The sequence below is a fragment of the Thermobia domestica genome, chromosome 3, assembly GCF_964235325.1.
Source record: "Thermobia domestica chromosome 3, izTheDome1.hap1.1, whole genome shotgun sequence".
Classification (NCBI taxonomy): Eukaryota; Metazoa; Arthropoda; class Insecta; order Zygentoma; family Lepismatidae; genus Thermobia; species Thermobia domestica.
This window is the reverse complement of record NC_137456.1, coordinates 47410568-47432127: the sequence shown is the minus strand read 5'-3', so window position 1 is coordinate 47432127 and position 21560 is coordinate 47410568. Positions and strand designations below refer to the sequence as shown.

The 21560-nt window shown below is 34.2% G+C and overlaps 1 protein-coding gene across 1 annotated transcript in view; it reads right to left on the bottom strand.

The window, feature by feature from the left end:
- Positions 1–17609, bottom strand: part of LOC145680362 (endochitinase-like) — an 81723-nt gene extending 64114 nt beyond the window's left edge. The window contains exons 1-3 of the mRNA XM_081750775.1: positions 17557–17609; positions 10662–10733; positions 1857–2041 (exon numbers count right to left, since the gene is read on the bottom strand). Coding sequence (XP_081606901.1) covers positions 1857–2041; positions 10662–10716 — 240 coding nt within the window. The 5' untranslated portion in view covers positions 10717–10733; positions 17557–17609. The remainder of the gene's footprint in view (positions 1–1856; positions 2042–10661; positions 10734–17556) is intronic.
- Between the last annotated feature and the right edge of the window lie 3951 nt (positions 17610–21560).

Below are 21560 nucleotides of genomic sequence, written 5' to 3'. Positions count from 1 at the left end.
AAGTCAAAATATCTTATTGCTTTCCTATCTTTCCCCCCCCCCCCTACTCTGTCATATCAGGTGATAAATACATCTGACAGAAATCACTTACCAACCGCATGCCCATCTCTAATTGATTTTTCCCCAACGGCATATCAGTGTTCATAGATTTTCTTAAGAAAATTTCCCTCGAGAAATACAAAATTTTCCCTTCTTTTATCAAATTTTCCCTGATTTCTTAAGTGTTCAATTCCTATGACAGAAGTTAGTGATAAAATTAATTTAGCTATATTAACAGAAGTGTGCAATCACATTTGTTTCTTCACTTCTACTTCTATTACATTTCCTTCACTTTTTTGTTTAAAAAATATATACATAAATACACCCAACGAACAATGGGTACAAATTCTGCTACTTTGAACATACACACATCACACAATTGGTAATTCATTGGTTCAAGTTTAAAGAAGAATGAAAATTAAGGATTTATATTGGTCAATTATTCAGTGCGAAAATTTCTATGGATTTTAAAGTTTTATCGAATAAATCCCTTTCTTCCTTTTTGTTAAAATTACCTATGAAATTTTCCTAGATTACAGAAATTTTCCTCAAACTACGAACCCTCCTACATACAGTTTGGTTTAGTGCTTTTACTCACAGCGTGTGTTCTCAGGACGCTCTTATACCTATTTGCAGCTTATTTACATGTTACCGGGTAATTGAGCAGATGACTTGGTCAGTAGCACCCCATTCCTGGGCACGTATACCTCCACAAATTTCTTCAGGTACCTATTTGACACCGATGGATGAATTCCAGAGCATAATTTGGACAAAACTAGAACACGAGAAGAGTTCCTATCACCAACAGTTCGTAGTATGAGGGAAATTTTCCCAATCTAGGGAAATGTCGTAGGTAAATTTAGCAAAAAGGGAAAATGGATTTTTTCGATATAACAAGAAAACTCAGGAAAATTTTCGCGTTGACCGATTGATCAACATAAAAGCTTAGATTTTTCTTTTTTCTTTTCACAAATAAAGCAATACAACAGCAATAGTCTGTGAGTTTGTTTAAAGTAGCATAATTTGCAGTTTGCACCCATTGATGACAGGGTATATTTGTTTATTTTTGTAAAAATAAATAAATAACTAAATAAAATAAGAAAAAGTGAAGAAAAAAGGTAAAAAATAGAAGCAGAAAGCAAATGAACGAAACAAATGTGGTTGCCACTTCCTTTAATATAGCTCAGTTAATCTTATTACATAACTTCTGTCGTAGGAATTGAACACTCGAATTTGATAAGTGAAAATTTGATAAGGGAAAATTAGATAAAAAAGGGAAAGTTTGATAAGAAAGGGAAAATTAGATAAAGAAGGGCAAATTAGATAATAAGAAAAGGGAAAATTAGATAATAAGAAAAGGGAAAATTTGATAAGAAAAGGGAAAATTTGATAAAGGAAAATTAGATGATAAGAAAAGAGAAAATTTGATAAGAAAAGGGAAAATTTGATAAGAAGACAGAAAATTAAATGATAAGAAAAGGGAAAATTTGATAAGGAAAGGGAAAATTAGATAAGAAAAAGGAAAATTAGATAAGAAAAGGAAGAATTTGATTAGAAAAGGAAAAATTTGATAAGAAAACGGAAAATTAGATAAGAAAAGGGAAATTTTTGTCACTTGAGGGAAATTTTCTTAAGGAAATATACGAACACTATGGTTCTAATTTAAAATCATGTAATAAACCAACATTTTAAGTTGATGGGGTTGTTATATTACCTGTCGATTTGTTGTCACTATACGCAAATGAAAAGACCCAGATAACCAGCCACAAACGCTAAGATAACTAAAGTCTAATTCGTATGTATTGTGTTACACTTACGTCTGGATTGTTAACTCTAACTTCCCATGATGTGTTGTTGACTCCAACCATGGCATACATTAAATGACTGCACATCTGAGTTGGAATGTTCTGGATGTCGTAATTGGTTTCATTGGTTTGGTTGTAGATTCTCCATGACTCATAGTAACAGGCTCGGCGAGCGGTCTGAGACGAGACCATACATACTGTTGAAGAAAAAAGATGAGATACGAGTACATTGTGAATAATATTCGAGTTAGAAACTAAAAGAATAATGTTCGAATTAGAAAACTATGATTTAAGGTGGATCACTAGGTGTTCCTAGTGCTATGTTAAACGCTGCTTAAATAGTGTGGCGTTCCCAGATAGTGTCGAGTGTTTACTTATGCCAGATAATAGAGGAAGTAATCATGGAATTCTGCTTGGATACTTACTAGAGAATTTAGTCTTTAGCCCTTACCGCAATTCCGCTTCTCGAACTGCAACGCTAGAATCCAGGAATTTTCTTATTGTGACTACTACAGTAAACGTTCAAAGTCGGCAACAACGCATTATGGCGTTCTGCGCAAGTTTCGTCTCAAAATCTATTTCCTTAAATGTAAATTTATATTTAAATAAAATTTCAAACTTAACACGAAAAACAGTCAAGTAATATATCTATTTCGTAATAAGATCGTTACTTTAAAATACTTTACACATATAAATAAACATTTCGTAAAACTGAGAAACTTCTAGTAAGATCTAACAGCAAGTGCCATCTTGTGCGCTCATTGTAAAATGAATCAAATATTTTCTTTTATTTGTTACATTTTTCGATATCAGGAGACACAACCAAATGAATCAGTGTCTTGTGCTGTAGCTGAAACATTGCTCTATCTTATAGTACATTATTTATAATATGTAATGTTTAATTGCACAGTAGTTAACGAAAGAGCTAAAATATGTACTGACTTCCGGGTGGTGATCCATCTTAAAAGTATTATCATTGTCATATGTATTCTGCCATTATTGGCATAGATCACTTGCTGCAACTGAGGAGCTTTCATGCTCCATATTCTTCAGCTAACCTCTTCGTCCTCATATACGAATTTTCTGTTATAAAATCGTCCATCAATCATAATCCCCTTCGCCCCCTCCCTTTCTTTCCTGCCACCACACCCTCTATCAGGTCCATCATGATACAGTTCTTTCTTAGCCAATGCCCCAATTAGTTTTTCTTCTTCTTCTTAATAATATCTGAAATTGTTCTTTTCTCTTCCACCATTTGTAACACATCTCATTAATTTTTCCGCTCGACCCAGCTAATTCTCTCCATTCTTCTCCACACTCACATTTCAAAATCTTCTAATCGTTTTTCATCTGCTTCATGCAGTACAATAATCCACATGAAGCATTTTTTTTAGTATTTTTTTCAATGTTTATTCCAAGTCTCACATAATAGTCTTTTCTTCCTCCTACACAGAGAAAAATGTAACTGCTATTCAGTTCCAGATGAACCTACCATATTTCATTAAATGTATTTAGCAAAAAGTATCCAGTGTCTGCGCCACATTGATTGGTAAGCACCTTCCTGCCATATTGTTGGACTATATGTGTCCAGTAATACAAGCAATATAACGTCTGGTACACTGCTTACTGCACACTTCACAACAAACATTTAACTAAATATATTCAGTTGTCATAGCAATACGTTTGGCAGGTTCATCTGGAACTGAACAGCAGTTACTTCTTGTTCTCTGTGTGAAAGCTTCAAAAGTGAGGAACAACTTAAATGAGCTTGAAAGGTACGAATATTCAAACCAAAGAATTTGGATTTAATGTGTGGACAAAGAGGCGAATATGTTAGAATACTTGCGAGAATCATAGCGGCCATTTGTGATTGTACACTCATGTCCAAAATGATTGTCGCTTATCTATAACTGTCTTCTTGTAACAATATAATTTGATAATGATTTTGCAGGGTACTTTTAATACTGATATTATGCGTATAATCGGGAAATGTATATTTGTGGTAAATTTCATAGAAAAAGAATTATAAATACGAAAATTAGAATTAATAAAACAAAATGTTGCTAAATAAATGAGAAAGATTTATTTTTGTTTTATTGTTCTTATTTACTGCTCTTTTGATATGAAATTTAACACATATATGTCTTTGTCGATTATACACGTACTAACATTATAAGAAATACCGGGCGAATTCGTTATCAAATTTTATTCCTACAACAACATATTGATAGACATGCGACAATAATTTTGAACATGAGTGTACCATGGTTGGGAGAAAAATAACTAGTACCAAAAATTGTGTTTGTACCATAATAAAGGAACAAGTACGGTAGCACTATCAGGGGAACACCGAATGAAGGAATTTTGTGTGTATGCGTGATATGTTCAGAGTTAATATTGAAACTGGAACATAGAAATGTACCACTTTCAGTTCTTCTAGAAAAATTAAAGTAGGGAAAATATATTCTAAGGGAGTTTAATTGATCCCAGAAAACAACTTCTCCCTATCGTTTTACTCTACAGTGATCAAGATTAAACCGGAAGTAGTTCATTTCCGCGACTTTCGGTTGTAATGAAGTGAAGTTTAAGAGGAAAGATGATACCTATTCTTAGAACACTAAATGGATTCCAATAAACTGTTTCTAGCTATCTGTTACCGTTTAACGTTATAGCGATCAAACGTTGAAATCAAAACTGGGATTAATTTCTGTCACTTCTGGTTTGAATGGAGGGTTAAAGAGAAAATAGTGCTTATTCTTAGAACCATATATTGATTCAAAAAAAAAAAAACTCTTCTCTTTATCTTATATCGCCTTTGTTCTTTATCGATGTGGATACTGGGTCACTCACAGTCCTAATACAGAGTGAATGATGTAGATATAATGTATTCTTGCGACACTTTAAGGTTTCCTTGTCTTGGGTCGTAAGCTTTGTACAAGTCAGTGGCGGATGTAGCCCGAGACCGGGAGGCATAGTCTCCCCAGTTTATTGAATAACAAAAATAACTTAAGCTATTATTTATATAATATAATAAACTCATGAGATATCTATTATAGTCTCGGCTCTGGCTGGCCCTCCAAATTTTTACCTTCCAGATCCGCCACTGATCTGTGTCGTTTTGTATCAATTTTCGAAGATTTCATTTCTCGTCTCGTCTCAATAATTGAAAACGTTTCTCGTCTCGTCTCGAATTTTTTCTCGAGTCGTTTGGTAAATTTATGTACAAAATTTATGCTATAATTTTCGCCTCTTAATTTCGTTTATAAGTTATCAGAATCCTTCCGCGTCACGAAAGGTTCACAACGGGTCTAATATAACAACATTTAAAATATATTTATTATTATTGAAGCATATTTTGTAATAACTAGTTTATCTTTAAACGTTGATAAATGCGATTCATTATGGTCATACAATCTCTTTGTCAATTTATTAGCTTTGTTCCATGAAATCGTGTAACACTAAAGCTAGTATAAGGGGTTTCAGCTCCTCTTCCCGCTGAAATCAAATCACGTGATTGGAGACTGTGGCGCCACTACTCAAAGCACTTTCGGTAGCACCAGAACTGCCAACCTCGGAGAACAAAACTATCTATTTTCATCTTTAAAATTATCGTATATTCGTTACACGCGTGATAACTGTACAAGCAATGATATATATATATATATATATATATATATATATATATATATATATATATATATATATATATATATAATAAACTTACATAATAATCTTCAGTTGCGAACACTAAATCGACGTTACTATCCTAACCATTTTTTATCTTTATTAACACTACACTAAACAACAGCAATATTTCAACCTCCTCATAAACGTAATTGAATTTAAAAATGGAACAAGAGTTGATATTTGCCAGTTTTCAAATCATTATTGATCAACGAAAATGACATTTGAAAACTTCAAAGTGTGTATTTTATAATTATTTAATGCACATCTACAATTTATTTCCACATTCAAAAACCGCAAGAAAGTATGCGTCCTAAATTATCGTATATATTCACCTATTACCACAAAGGCATTATCGTATAATTAAGGCTTAAATTATCGTATATCGTAAATAGGACAAATTATCCTATTATTGGCAAGCCTGGGTAATACGAACTATTAAAAACAAGAACGAATAAAATTACTTGGGTTTGATACAATTAGCCAATGATATAATTAGAAACTGCCAGTAGCAGACGATGCGATTAATTACGACTGAAGCCGGCAGTCTCTTCATTGTGGTAACAATTCAAATTCCAATTGGACATGTAGCCTATATGTAGAGTGGTGCATCTGAGCGATCAGTTGTAAAGCAGTAGTTGGGATTTAAAACTTTAGCGAACTATATTGTTATTCACTACACTCGTAAAAATTATCGTCACTGCTCAAATTTTAAAAATGTGTCAAAAATTTTCTATCAAATACGTAAACGATAGCACAAGTGAAATGTTAAACAATGAGTCAGTTATGAGAAAATGTTAATAGGCCTCCTTTTATTGAGGCATCTCATCAATTACTAATAGTTTATATTTATTTATTATATGTATTTGCGTTTATTGATTACATATATGACATTATTTATGGAAATGAAAGTTGAATGTATTTCTGTTGAACAAATGCGACAAAACTGCTTGTGACTCTCTGCTTCAGTGAACTTTAACATTTATTAATTTCAAATGCAACTTTACCCACCATCTATTGATCATTTTTGCAACTACAAAATTTCACAAAATGACTGCTGTTTTGTTAGAAAGATCATGAAATCCTATAATGTGTATGTAATGATGTGCAATTAAAGAATTGCTTAAATAAACGGTCTGTAATTTACTTTCATACTTGAATTGAAATATTAGTGGTACATGGTAGTACAGATATTGCAGCTCAAGTAAAAAGCCGAATCCCCGAAAACATCTTTTCCTACAGTATGTATTTTACAATTTGTAATACGTGTAGTTAGAAATATTTTGAATCGTTACATACAGGAACAAGTTTTAAATGTATTTTTATTTCGTTAACATTAGATAATATACTAAAATGTATATTTTGTGGTGGAAATGGATCCTGTAAAACACAATTATAAATGCTCTCGTAATGCTGTGAACATCTTACATAAACTTAATGAGAAAGAAGTATACAAACGTTAGCTACTATATTGATCACGTTGAGTCATGAAGCTTGACCTAGATTTAACAATTTCACCACTAAATATAATTCGAGGGTGTGTCCCGGCAAGGGCGCCCATCCTGGGGGGGCAAAGCTCATGTAGGCCTCCTGTAGTTTTGTGAATATGTATTTCCTCTTGTTATATGTATTTTTTTATGAATCCCCCCCAAAGTTACAGAGAAATCGGCACCCTTGTGTCCCGGTCGTCAATCTCCATCTATGAAATATTGCCAGTGTCATCTCTCGCGCTATACAGAGACCATCTCCTGAGAGTGCAGTGTTGTCGGATTTCCGCGAAGTTTCGTTTTGTTGTTATTATTATTATTATTTTGTGATTGTTTTATATTTTTGCTATTGTTTTAGTTACCGTTCAACAGAATAATTATTAATGTTCGTGTTATATAGTTCTTTAAGTGCTGTTTGTTTCGCTTGTTTGCCATATCCTCTAAATTTGGCAACGTTGTTGGAGTAGTTCTGCTGTTTCACTATTTCTCAATTAGTGTGCGTTCTGAAGGCAGCTCCTCGAATCGTACCGAATTCTTCCGATATATCACACGTGAGGGAAAGCAGTTTTATGATTCGTGTAGAGCCCAGGCTTCGTGAGTCTTCGGGGTCACTATTGAGAGATATCTTTATATGACACAAGAGGGATGGGAGGGGAAGCCCTTCTAGTCAGCAGCGTTGCCAAATGTAGGGACATGTCCCTAAGCGTACGGACATTTAGACATTTTTGTTAACCGTAGGGCCAGATTTCGTAAATTGGTAGTAAACGTAGGGATTTCTAAAAAAAAAAAAAAAAAGTAACTTATTGAGTGGAAATTAAGTGCAATTAATCGTCATACTGGTAATGAATTGGTCAATGTTACCGTGCTTCGCGCTATTCCTGCCAAATTATAGTTGTAGCTGAATTACCAAAGATGAAGGTAGGCAGAAATGAACGGGAAAAAAAGTACCGCAGAATTTGCATTCACTGTGACAAATTTCCTAATGATTAGTGATACTAAAACAAAGATGAGAAACTAAATTGGTGACAGGGCTTCTTAATTCATTTCTAGTTATGAATTCCTCACTGAAGGCACAAGAAAAAGGGTTTGTAGAATTTTTGACATACCAGGTCAATCTCTTCATAACAAAAGTATTATAAAGAAGATTCTAACCCAGTGATATCACAGAAGAGTTGTATGTAAAAATACAAGCTCACCTGTTAATGTTTTCTGAAAAGCATAACGCAAGAATACAGCAAGCAATTAGAAATTTTTATTGAAAGTGGTCCAACCTTTCGGAAGGGGGGGTCCAATACGACAACCCACTATGTCTATGTAGTATTGGACGGGTTTTATTCTACACCCAAAAAGATGATAAGCAATTGTAAAATACTTCCACCTATATTTTCAGAAAAAAAAAGAAGATAGAACTACATGTGTTTTTATAAGAGAAAGAATAAAGTTGAAATATAATTCCTGTTAGACACGTATGGTTTTATTGAGAAACTGTACAAATGTGGGTTGAGTTAGGAAATTTAGAGTGTCCGGGCCCGGTGGACACCCGTGAGTACGCCTCTGGAAGAATACAACATCAGCAAGCATAAAGGATTTTTGATGAGTAAAAATACATATTACATAATTTTATGTAGTGAAGTTATGTATAAAGACAATTATAATACATGATCATTAGAGACACGATTTTGTGGTAAATAAGAATTCGTAATTTCGTTATAAAAAATACGCGCAAAAGCGGGATAAAAACGGTGAATTAAAATTCAATGTAAGAACAGTAGTTTCCTTGGCAATTACAATTATTGGTTACCTCTTATTTCACCTTAATTTCCACTCATCAATCACCATGACATGAGCTCATGCATAACTATATTAAATAATATTTGATTTTTTAAAAAATAATAACACTAAGCATCCTCATCGACGTATCATTTAAAGAAAAAAGAACACACACAGAGAACATTAATAGAAAAAAATTAACTTTAGTATTCACAGTTTACTTATGCAAATAACACGTAAGGATTGTTTCAATGTTTTCTGGTGTTAAATTTTTCTTTTGTCGGTAAATATGTTATTGTAAGAAGAGAGATCCCTCTCTATGTAAACATTCGAAACTGATATGTACATTAGTTGGAGACTTTCGAGCGATTTTTGAATCCTCATCTAACATACCTCGCAACACTCCTTCCACACTATCCACTTCACCAGTACATACCATTTGGAGCTCGCATGTAATTTTTCTTTAAAAAAATCAGAGTGGTCTATTTTATCAAAAATGGGAATTTTCATCACATTGCGTCGAAAAAGTATTACTTTTGCGTAAATTTCGTGGAATATCGGCATTTGTTGCAAATTTCGTTAATTTGGCAGAATTCGCGTTCAATCGCGAACGTTATATGGCCTAACAAATAGTGAAAAACTATATTTTAGATACATAACGCTTTTGCACAAAACTGATACATTTCGCGTTTTCGCATGTCACCAAAAAATCGTGTCTCTAATGATCATATATAAATATTCAGTATTAATACAGGGTGCGGCAGAATCAACTAATCAGTTTTAAAGAGCAATAAAAAGTAAATCTGGATATATAGGGAATTTTTTTTGTTTTCTAAATTAGTACAATATACCATTTTACATTCATTTAATTTTGAAAATAATGTCCTCAAGATGGCGGCCGTTAGCATAAATACATTGTTGTAGACGATACCTGAAGTTTCGACCAGCTCTTGCATACATATCGCGGGGTATGGCATTCACTTCATCAATAATCCGCTGTTTTAACTCTGGTAGGGTGTGAGAGCGGCTTTTGAAAACATTTTCCTTCAGATATCCAGAAAGAGTCACAAAAGCACAAGTCTGGTGACCGCGCAGGCCACTCGACATCACCCTTCAAAGAGACGAGGCGTCTCGGAAACATTTCTCTCAAAGCATCACAGATCTGTTGTTTTCGTAATAAGCGCGAACAGCATAATGTGCCCGGTCGAGACCATATTAGCTGCTGAAATGGGGTCAACGACTGAACAAAGACAGACCACACGCAACTGCCTACCCCCACCACAGCTCTCGCGGTAATCGATAGAAACTGCTTAGTCGGTTCTGCCGCACCCTGTATTTAAGTTCAAATTTTCCGTAGGGACTTTTAGGTGAAACGTAGGGGCATTTTAACTTATTTGTAGAGACTTTGCCAAATATTGTTGACTACACTGCTGCTTAGAGGCTTCACTTAAGAGGCAAGTGACAATTGCCACCCTGGCTTTGATGTGTATATAGTACGATATAGTAATATAATCACGGAAGACGTAAAACTTGTTTGAGAATTTAACCCTCTCAAGCAAAATTTGAAATGATCTTGTTATTCCATAATGCACTGGATAGAACACGTTCCTTTAATGTATGAGGTTCCCGATGGAAGAGATTGTAGACTTTTTCTTATTTAGCCTAGCTGTTGACGCTGAATTATCCTGTTAGACACAAAAACATCTCTCGTTACCTACAAATCCCAAACTACAGAATTATATTACGTTTCATCAAGTAGTTTTCTTTTTTTAAGTGCAAATAATTGAACTTTAAGCTGATTTTATTAAAGTCTCCAGTAAACAATTTGTATTTATAGATACGTCATTTTGATGTAAATAGTTAACATAATACATACCTGTCAGGTACAGGCTAAGACCTGCTAACACTGTTAGGAAGTGATCAGTCCTCATGATTCTGGCCTGTGATTCTGAAAAAAGAAGGTATTACAGCATTAAAATGTAAATGTCAACAGAATGTTACTGTTTTATGTAAAATAATAGCAAAACAATAACAATAAATGCGTGCAACTATCTCCCCCTTTTCCCCCAAAGAGACATATTAAACTGCTAAATCTTTACTTAGCCCCTTTCTTCAACAGGAGACACCTAATTGGTGATATGGTCATGTGACTCTGTTTAAAACGTATTTTTTGTTATACTTTCAAAATTATTAAGATATTCATGATTGAGTATAGGATAAATCGTGCTTTGAATGTTTTGCGGACGGCAATTGGCTTTTTGTAGGAACTTAAACTAACCAACCGCACTTTAGAGCATGAACATCAAAATGAAATGAGCGAAGTTTCTAGTGAGTCGTCCCACGAGTATGAATCGATGCCAAAGGACACGGTGTTGATGATAATTAATTAAATGGTGGAATGAAGACTATGGCAGGAAATGGGAGAATCCCGATAACCCACGAACACGGTATTTGCCCACTTCAAAGCCCACTTGGGACGAGCTGGGATCGAACCAGGAATCTCTGAGTGCTCTTTAGCACTTTATTCCAGACAATTCAGCCAACGTGATTCGGGAGGAACATGTAATATTGGGCTTAACACTTGTGTACTACTGTGGGGTCCTTTCGCAACTCCAGAGATATTTAATGCAGTAGATCTCTTAAATGAGCATGTGTTCTAAAAATTTGTTCTCATAGTTTCTCCTCTGTATGTTTAATATTTTGAATACAAAACATCGTTTGCTGTAACGTAAAGTTCACAGATGACGAGAAGAACCCTAGCAGAAGTAGTGTGACGTAGGTATGGGCTCGCCCACTTTTCGCACGGGGGTTTCAAATGACACCACGGAATAGCACACATATAACTTTACCCGGAGTGGCAGACGACATCTAGGTATAGACCACACCTCAAAAACCGAAAATGGACTTGACAGTGTCGTTGACCTTTCCCCGTTAACCCTGTTTTAGGTTCTTCTCGTCATCTGTGAGCTATATAAGATGATTGTTTACCACTGGGATCGTAAAAGGACCCCAAGGTAATACCCATGTAAGAATCAATTACTTCTTACTTTTTCCGTTCTTACCAAAACGAACAAAATTAGTAGTTTACATAATGCTCAATAAATGGCAGAAATTACTAATATACCTATTGTTAACGAAAGTTCCTTCATTATTGATATTTGAGACCTTGTCCTTTTCTTCTTCAGGCTAAGTTTGAAGCAATAGACATCTTGAAATCAGCTTATATATATATATATATATATTTTACCAAGCTTGTGAATAACAAAGTGGCTAGTTTGAAAAGGATAAAGCCTATTACTCCTAGCAACAACCCAAAGATGACATGACTTGATTATTCTGAGTTGTAGTAGCGCCTGTTATCTTGTGACGATGCAGGCACGTAGCTAAGGGGGGGGGTCCGGACTCCCCCTTCGAGACCAAATATGAAAAAAAATAAGGAAGGATAAAACAAAATAAAATGAAAAAAGAAGGATCAGCGTTAAAAATTAAAAAAAACTACAGGAAGCTTTTGCTTACTCTTTCTTATGAGATTTGTATTACTTGCAATACATGGTGGCGAGTTAAGCGAGATATCTTGGAAGAGTCAGGGAATTTGAAATTTCTAGAAAAGTTACGGAATTCACAGAATTTCTGCTACTAGTCAGGGAGATTTCAAGCTTTCGAAAGCATAGTGCCGTTGTGTAACAATGTGGACATTTTTTATCATAATTTTTCGTCATCGCATCCTTGCAGTATCAAACATGTTATTTCAAGGACAATTTTCTACTCATCCTTTAACCTGTCATTTGGCACCGACAGTAGTTGACGGAATAATAAAAACAAAAATTTATGTTGAAAGAAAGTTCTGTTAGCATTTGATTCAACAGAGAAAGGAACGCATATATTGTAAAATAGTTTACAAGAAAGTATTGAGTATGTACTTTTTATAATAGTGAATATGTACTTTTTATAATAGTTGAGGTCATAATGAAAGGAAAATTGTTATATTTGAATAAACAGGAGAAGGACGTAAATATAGTAAAATCTTTTTCAATACTTTTTTTTTATTATTTTGCTTGAAATTTCTTCATAGTTTATTATTAAAATACTTGCCAAACATGTCCTCGTTTTATTATCCTAACAAACCAATATATGTTGATAGTAAAGTAGTTTACATTGATCGAGCTCCTCTGCCTTCAGAATTTCATGCCCCCCCCCCCCCTCATTACGAAATCTTGGCTAAACAAACCAATATATGTTCTAGTAAAATAGTTTAGAATGATCGAGCCCCTGGTGTGATGACCACAGTATTTCATGTCACGGACCCTCCTCCTTCACGAAATCCTGGCTACGTGCCTGGACGATGTCACTGATGTCGAAGGTGAGAGTCTGACTTGGAGGTCAATGCAATAAAGTATTATTTTGAAATGTATCTGCATCAAAATTTCTGTACGGAACACCAATAATTACTTATTTTTAATTGGGGTCTCAAAGGACCCTACGGTATTTCATATGCTATATTTTTCATGGTAATACGTAACGGTTAATATAGTACATGAGGGGGAGTGCATAAGTCACTTGAAAAATGCATTTGAAAAGGATTATTTGTCAACTAGTACGAAGTTATGAAATTATTACAGTTGTACCAAATATTAAGTTACCTAAATGAAGGGTTCAAACAGTCACTCATCATTTACAATTCACAAATTACTTCCCTTTAAACAGAGAAGAACATATTACGTTGCTAATGTTGTTGGATGATACTTTATCAAAGTCAGAAATAATAAGCTCTTTTAAATATTTTAGATCTTTATTTTCAAGTTAGAAGAAAATATTTTTCATTATTTCCAGACAGAAAGGTCCACTGAACTACGATCTATCACTTCTTGATAATTGTGATCATGTAACCACAAATTTTCAAATATACGAACTCATAGTCATTCTATGATAACTTTCTATTCACTGTAAACTTACTTAATTTCAAATGTAACAAGGTTTGAGTCCTTCATAAAATCATTTCTTACAACGTATTATTCAAGGACCACGAATTGTGTCAAACCACAACATAACGTATTCTTTACGACAATCATCTGCTACTACTTTAGTCAACTAAGGACTGAATACCTGCTACTCTAGCCACGTGAAAACTGAATAACTGATATCATAGTTAATTGAGAACTGAATAACTGCTACTCTAGCCACGTGAGAACTGAATAATGACTATTCTAGTCAATTGAGAACTGAATAACTGCTACCCTAATCAATTGTGAACTGAATGACTGCTACTCTACCCAATTAAGAAATGAATAACTGCTACAATACTAAATTGAGATCTAGATAACTGCTACTCTAGTCACTTGAAAACTTAATAACTGCTATTCTAGTCATTTGATAACTGAATAACTGCTACGCTAACCACTTGAGAACTGGATAACTGCTATTCTAGGCAATTGAGAATTAAATAACTGTTAGTATTAAGCAACTTATATCCTATGCTCTATTTCTAAATTCCTTTTTTTTTAAAAAAAATCAAATGGAAACCACGAGTTCTGGAAAGAAAGAAACTAGTTACCTTTTAAACAATATTATATGACTTATACCGTAGCACACCTAGAGTTGGGAGCAAGTCGGATGGTGAATCGTCTAGTAGAACTGCGCAGCGTACAGGAAAGAACTTGATCCAACGTTGCTACATGAGTGGCCGAGGAATGGGAAAGCTTGAGCTCGTGAGTTTACGGATAGAAATGGCAACACAACCAAGATCAAATCACTCTTTCTATTTGCCTTCATTCCGCGTCTCCATCTCTCTCTCTCACTCTCTCTCTCTCTCTTTCTCTGTCAGTATGTGTATGTGTGTGTGTGTGTTTTCAAGTATTTATTGAGTACATGTAATTGTTCTTAGTTAGATTTCAAGTGTTCAATCAAGAATATTAAGAATGGTGTCTATAATAAACAGTTTAAGTATATGGTTGCGTATCGTCCTTTTCATTATGTATTGGATTGGCCTATAAGTCCTGGCGTTTTTAAATTAAAATTTTCCATAAAAAATAATATGTTTTGCACTGCGTTTTATGTTATTCAATAGAGAATTATGTGCTCTATAAAATGTTATTATTTTTTGTATGCTGATATACTTTTTGTTCTTATTAGGTCATTAATATGGAGTGACAAGTCGTCAAGAATTAGCACTTTCGATACCTGCTTTTTGCGTCTAATCAAGGTGTCAAAGCCACAGAAGGTTCAAAAGGTGCTTCTTAGGACTGCTCAAATTGGCTTAAACGATTCAAAGATGGCAATTTCGACCTCAAAGGCATACATTGCACCGGACGCTCCGTTCAGTTTCATACGGAGCGACTGAATCAGCATATTCACGAAGATCCACCCCAAACAACGAAAGAATTGACAGAGATAATGGAATTCTGACACACTACTATAGAGCGTCACCTTTATTCGATAGAAAGGCTCAAAAGTAAGAAAAACAAACAAAAACAAACTTCCACAATTTATGGACCAATCTAATATGTGCATTTTTATCACGGAGATACTTGTTTATGTTTTGAAATGTAAACACTTGAACACGCATTTTGACTGAGGGGATTTAAATCTGCATGAAATTAAACAGGAATGGAATTCGACTCACACTGAGAAAAAATTGCATGTGGTGTACGTAAAAACGTAAGTTACATGTGTAAATCCTGTAGTTTTTGGACTTAACGTACAGTAAACATAACTGAAAACATATATTTTGTACGTGTTTTCCTTACAAGTGTTCAGAATAAACATACTTTCCGTACGAACTAAAGAACTGCATGTACGCGGCCAGGATCTCACATACAGATGGACGTATGTGACATATACCTGGCGTATTTAAGATATGTATATATATGTGATATATGGAAGACTATTAGATGTCAAACATCCTGCAACGACATGATGTAACACCTCAGCGGGAAAAAAGGCAATACACACATAGGATATGGATAAAGTATGCTTCGTACTGATTTCTGTAGTAAATATGAGGATACTGTATATTTGTACAATATATCACTGTGCGAATAACGCATTTTTTTCAGTGCACCGCAGTATGTTCATATTTTTCAAGACTCAAACCGGAAATCTAACACGGAATTTCGTGCTCCGAAGACGCGCGCTCTAGTCCCAGCGGGAAGGGATCCAAATTTATGTGTTATGAGTTCATAATTTGTATCTTTAAAAGACACACGAAAGCAGGGAAGTTGACGGGAGTCCCACATTTTCCCCTCCCTAATAATTCCCTGAGCAGATCGTAAACATACACGCCAGATAGCTACGGTTCTGTTCTTAAATGTGGCAACGCAGTGATTGTAACGAAAGAGATCGCCAGCTTTCTGATTGACCTTGTATTTAAAGTATTTATAGGGTTAAAAGTGAGGGGAAATGCAAGAGGACGTCGTCCCTCACCTCCAAAAAATATGTACAGCGTCCTCTTAGTTCCTAAAAAATTACAATGGGCAAAGATAGACAGGAGACGGCGTGACGTCATGCCGCTACCTACCGTCCTCCTTACCTTTCCAGATCCACTTTTACCCCTGAGTATTTACATATTTTGTAGACAATCTTAAGAGCTTGTTTATGCAGCACTTAAAAGTTTACAACTATTATCCTCCATTATTAAAAAAGAATCGAAATATTCCATGTCTAGTTGCAGGGTAACATAAAATAATAACGTTTGAACTCAACATACTATGATCACCAGTTGAAGAATTTCTTTGATAGGATCCGGTGAGAAACGAGAGGACAGAGCTACTGCGCATTCAAAAATTCCATCCGCCGTCCCAGCTGCTCCCGAGTCTAGAATGTATTAAATATGTAGCTTTCAATGTAATCAATTTGTATTTCTTTAAGACTGATGGGGACAGTGTTTTTTAAACATTAAATGTCAATGGTGGTTTGGGAATAAAATATGTAAAGCAATGAGCCTATTTTACGGAAGTGCAGGCCTGCTACAGTTTTAACAGTTTTCTACGTTCCAACCACCATTGACTTTAACAAAAAAATCATTTATGTTCCTCGGAACTCAAGAGTTTGTATAAACTTAGCTACCCTCTACTTATCTTAAGATCCTTGAAAGTCAAGTAAACTAAGTCCATGGTGTTGCAAATCGAGCAAGAATAACAACGGCCAGGTCAGTTTATTTAGGTTATGTACGTATTGTTCTAAACCGTCCCACAATGCCTTTATTTCTGATTTTCTCCAATTGAAATTTGTTCAACGGGGATACTTTGTGCCCACCAACTTAAAATAGCAAATTTTATGAGACACACACATACGTTCAATTTGAACGACTGTAAGGTATACGCTCTAGTTAAACTTGTTGAGCAATAACATATTTTCTTACAATTTTAAAGACACGATGAGAAGAGTAATTACGAAAAATATACTAAGGTGGGCACAAAGTACCCATCCCCCCGTTGGTAGTCCGAGGGTATTCTGTAAATTTAATTGTTAGTTGTAAATAACAATAGCGAATTGTTAATTGCAGTTGACCATTAATAAGTGACAATCAATTGCAATTAATCAATCAATGGGTAGTAATTGCAATTAAATTCAGTCATTTAATTGCTATTGAATGTAATTGACAATTAATTTAATTGCAATTAATTTCCACAGCAATTAGTTTCAATTGATTGACCAATTTCAATTGATTTTAATTGATTTTGACCAACACTGCTATTTGTTAGTTTAAGTAGTTCTTTCATGTTCTCATAGCATTAGACAACACATTATTTTTTAAAAAAAAATCCGTGACTTACCTGTGCAAATTTAAATCACTGAGATCGACTTTAATTGTTTCATCCCTTTTATACTTCGTTGTTAGCGATAACAATAGTACTCTCTCTCTTCTTGCGTCACAATATCCTTTAATTAAGTAATTTGTATACGATGTCGAGATAGAAGATGATAACCAATTGAGTTCGTTTTATCTCACACTTTTTATCTTAAATAGTAATAATTGTATATTTTTTAAACAGGCAACCGGTTCATATAGTCTGAAGATATGGCTTCTTAGAAACACACGTGCCAACAAAATGGCAAGGATTTCATTCTCAGATTTTTTTATTCCAAAACTTTGAAAACACTTGACGATTTACTTTCTTAATTACAATGTAAATAAACATCTTGGAAGATGTGGACCATATCAAGCATAGAACACAAAATAAACGATTTGATATTGTGCTATTTTTATCTATTCAATCTTAAACTTTCGGTTACTTCTAAAACTAAAAGGATTCTCATTACACTCTGACAATGATTTTTTCTACTGTAGCAGTAATGTCAAAATATTACTATTATTTTAACCTAAATACATGTGTTATTTCATACATAGGAGCCGACTATTTTTTGTGTGCTCCGGTGCTCAAGAACCCATTGGATATATTTAATGGGTGCTGAGCTCCTATTGAATTTTTGCTTGGAATTAACTTCGAAATTACAACTTCATGTTGTGAATAATAAAACGAATAAAAAAAACTACAGTGCATGTGACCCCCGGTTAATTTTAGATAAGGACGCATGGTGTTGAATAATCATTTATAAATACCTATTTTAGACTCTTCATATTCACAGCATATCGAGAATCGAGCGATATAACATAACAACGATAATAATAATCCGTGGATGTAATTTTGTGTAGTTATTTCTTTGAAGAATTTGGTGTTTCTTGTTAATTTACGTTTTTTTTTAATGTACAACGCTTTATGTAAATTAGAAGATAGTTGAATCATTTTCTATTTTCACTCAAATCATTCTCAAATGTTCTAAAGGTTTAATTGTAATAATTTATTATTATTTTGATATTTTTTCTGTCTCCTTACTTTTTGCCAATAAGGTGTGAAATTTACAAAAAAAAAAAATCTTAATGCTTACGAATTTTGTTCAATATAAAGTTTAGGAAATCGTGCTAAAAATAAATTAAAATAAAATTATTATTTTAAACCATTGTAATTTAGAAATAATTTCAAGATTCAGATTATTTCGGCAGCTTTTGATAGTCTTTCTCGCCTCTCAGGAAGGATTTCGGAAGATCATTGGTCTATTAGATCTACTAATAAAAGATAATAAAAAGAATATGGAAAGTTAGTGCCGAACCTTGAGAACTGATTCAGAAAATTAGAAGGCTACGGCCTATAGATAAATAGAAAACATATTCAAGAAGGTTTATTGGTAACTTTTTTATTCCATGAACTTGGGAGGCCAAAGATGAAAATAAATTACGGAGTCAGTAGTGAGTAAGAATTCCACTTTGCATTTTTTTTACGGTAATAATAATGCTAACCCATTATGAGTGTATTTCGCTGCATTCATAAAAGGTGTTCAGTCTTAAACTTCTTTTTAAAGAAAAGTATGGTTCTTTATTTGTATTTCGAATCCCGAGAATGACTTGGAAATACTAAATTTGTTACCTTAATAGTCTGTTTTCCTTTATGACTCCGGGCACTGCTTACTTCACCCATGGAACGGCTCTAAAGTACCATTATTCGGTTTAATGCCATTATGGTAATGTGAACTATAAATGAAATTATCTTTTTTAGTTACATATTCCATGGTTATGTCCTTTAGGCTAAAGGAGACCGAAGATTAATGAAAATGAAAATTGTGAAGTTAAATTTATGGTGCTCTCCCATCGGGAATCGAACGCAAAATCACGAGCACTAAAGGCGCACGGGCTAGTTATCAAGCCAGTGAGAAGAGCAATATGAATTATAGTCTGGTGCTTTAAGTCTGGTAGGACTTCGGACAACAACAAGTATTTTGAATCAGGGAGTAATAGAAACAGTTAAAACTAACTAAAATAAAATAAATAAAAGAGGCAGCTAATATATGAAGAAATATAGATGATAATTCAAGGATGGTTCTTTGAAGGATGTATATACATTCAGCAAGACTTCTTGGTCTAGAAACTTGAAATTAAAGAATTCATGCTTCTCGGTGACTAACGAATTTACGCTCCCCTGATCTAATTTCTTAGATTTATAACGAGAATTATCATAATTGATCACCATGCTGTATGTCCCGTGTTCGATACACTTGTGTGGCTCCCATACAATAGTTTCGTAAGCGGTTATGTAATTAGTATATTGAATGACTGGAAAGATGAAGGATAGTCTTCCATCTTTTATTACACTAACAGAATTCCAATTATATAAACATTACAAAAATCTTGATATTTTCATCTGTCTGGTCTGGACTGACTACACTGAATTTCCAGTTTCAGACACAGAACCCCATATCTTCGAACATCTATGGCTTTCACAATAATAATAATAATAATAATAATAATAATAATAATAATAATAATAATAATAATAATAATAATAATAATAATAATAATAATAATATGTTGGAGGTTGGTAATGCCGAAACATCTAAAATGTATTCTGTATTTCACGGTCGGTTATTCGAGTAACCGCTGCTTTCAGTAGTTGTTCCACAAAGAAAATAATGTCTCGTGTTAAGTGCACCTCAGAATATATTGATTTGTATTAATTTTCTTTGTCAGCACCGAGATCGTACAGGACACAATCTGTCAGTTTATCACCCTACAATTATGCTTTTTAAAAAGAGGAGACGATGATTAAAGCAAGTGAGTGATGATGGAAGAATTGAAAAAAAGATATGTCGTAGGACATAGGAGTACTCCGAGAAAACCCACGGAAACTATTTTGTCCACCACAAACTTACTTGGCCGGGGATCGAATCAACGACCCACGCACCAGAGGTAAGCGCTCTACAACTGACATACCATGTCCCTTACCATATAGGAAGATATCACAGATTCACTGGAATGTGTTCAATGTCCTTCTACCAAGAATCGAACCAAGGTCGGAAACTATATGCATTAGTAACTTAGCAACTATATGCTTTAGTTACACCGGAGTCAGTTTCGTAATATTATAATCCATATCTCTTGGAGGCGAGAAAATGTGATGAGAAATGGTATATGCTGCAAGACTTGATCTTGGATGTCGACCCACCTACTTCACCGGATCCAGCTCAGCTCGTGGCTCAAAGATCACGTTGATAGTAGGCCCTTTCCTTAATATTATTACTGTTGGATAAGGACGAAATAAAATAACACACACACACACACACACACTCACACATACATACACACACTTACACATACACACACACATACATACATACATACATACACAGAATAAAACTTGAATTCAACATAACTTCGTCAAAGTAGACTTGAAAATACACGCCTTGCAAGTCCGCAACCACCATTACACTAATGTTTGACGGGATTATCAGAATATTCATTTCTCGTAAATACAAAGAATTATCATTGTCCGCTTTTTATACCTTTTATTTACTTTCTGCGTCTTCGTGCTTTAAAAGTAGGCTCATGTTTCTTTCTTTTTTTAATTTTCTGCACTTTAGTGCCTTTATCAAATCGCATATTTTTTCTTTCAAAAGTTTTTATTTTCTGCTTTTAGTACATTTTTGAAGTGAGTTCTTCTTCTTCTTCTATGTTTCTTAATTTTCCGCTTTTTTGTTATTCCAGTAGTTTAGTTGATAAGGATAGGGCACTAACTCTTTATAAAGTGGGTCTCTCTACAAAACACGCGTGATGAAATTCGGAATAATTCGTAATTTTTTTTATTAAATAAATTTATGAAACAATTAAGAAAAAATAACTAAGTCAACAAGAAACATATTTCGATAGTCGAACCAAAGGAAGGGGTAGAAAACCACCTATCAACGGCATCACATCCAGTGCCACTGCCTGCCTTTTTACGCCATCCAA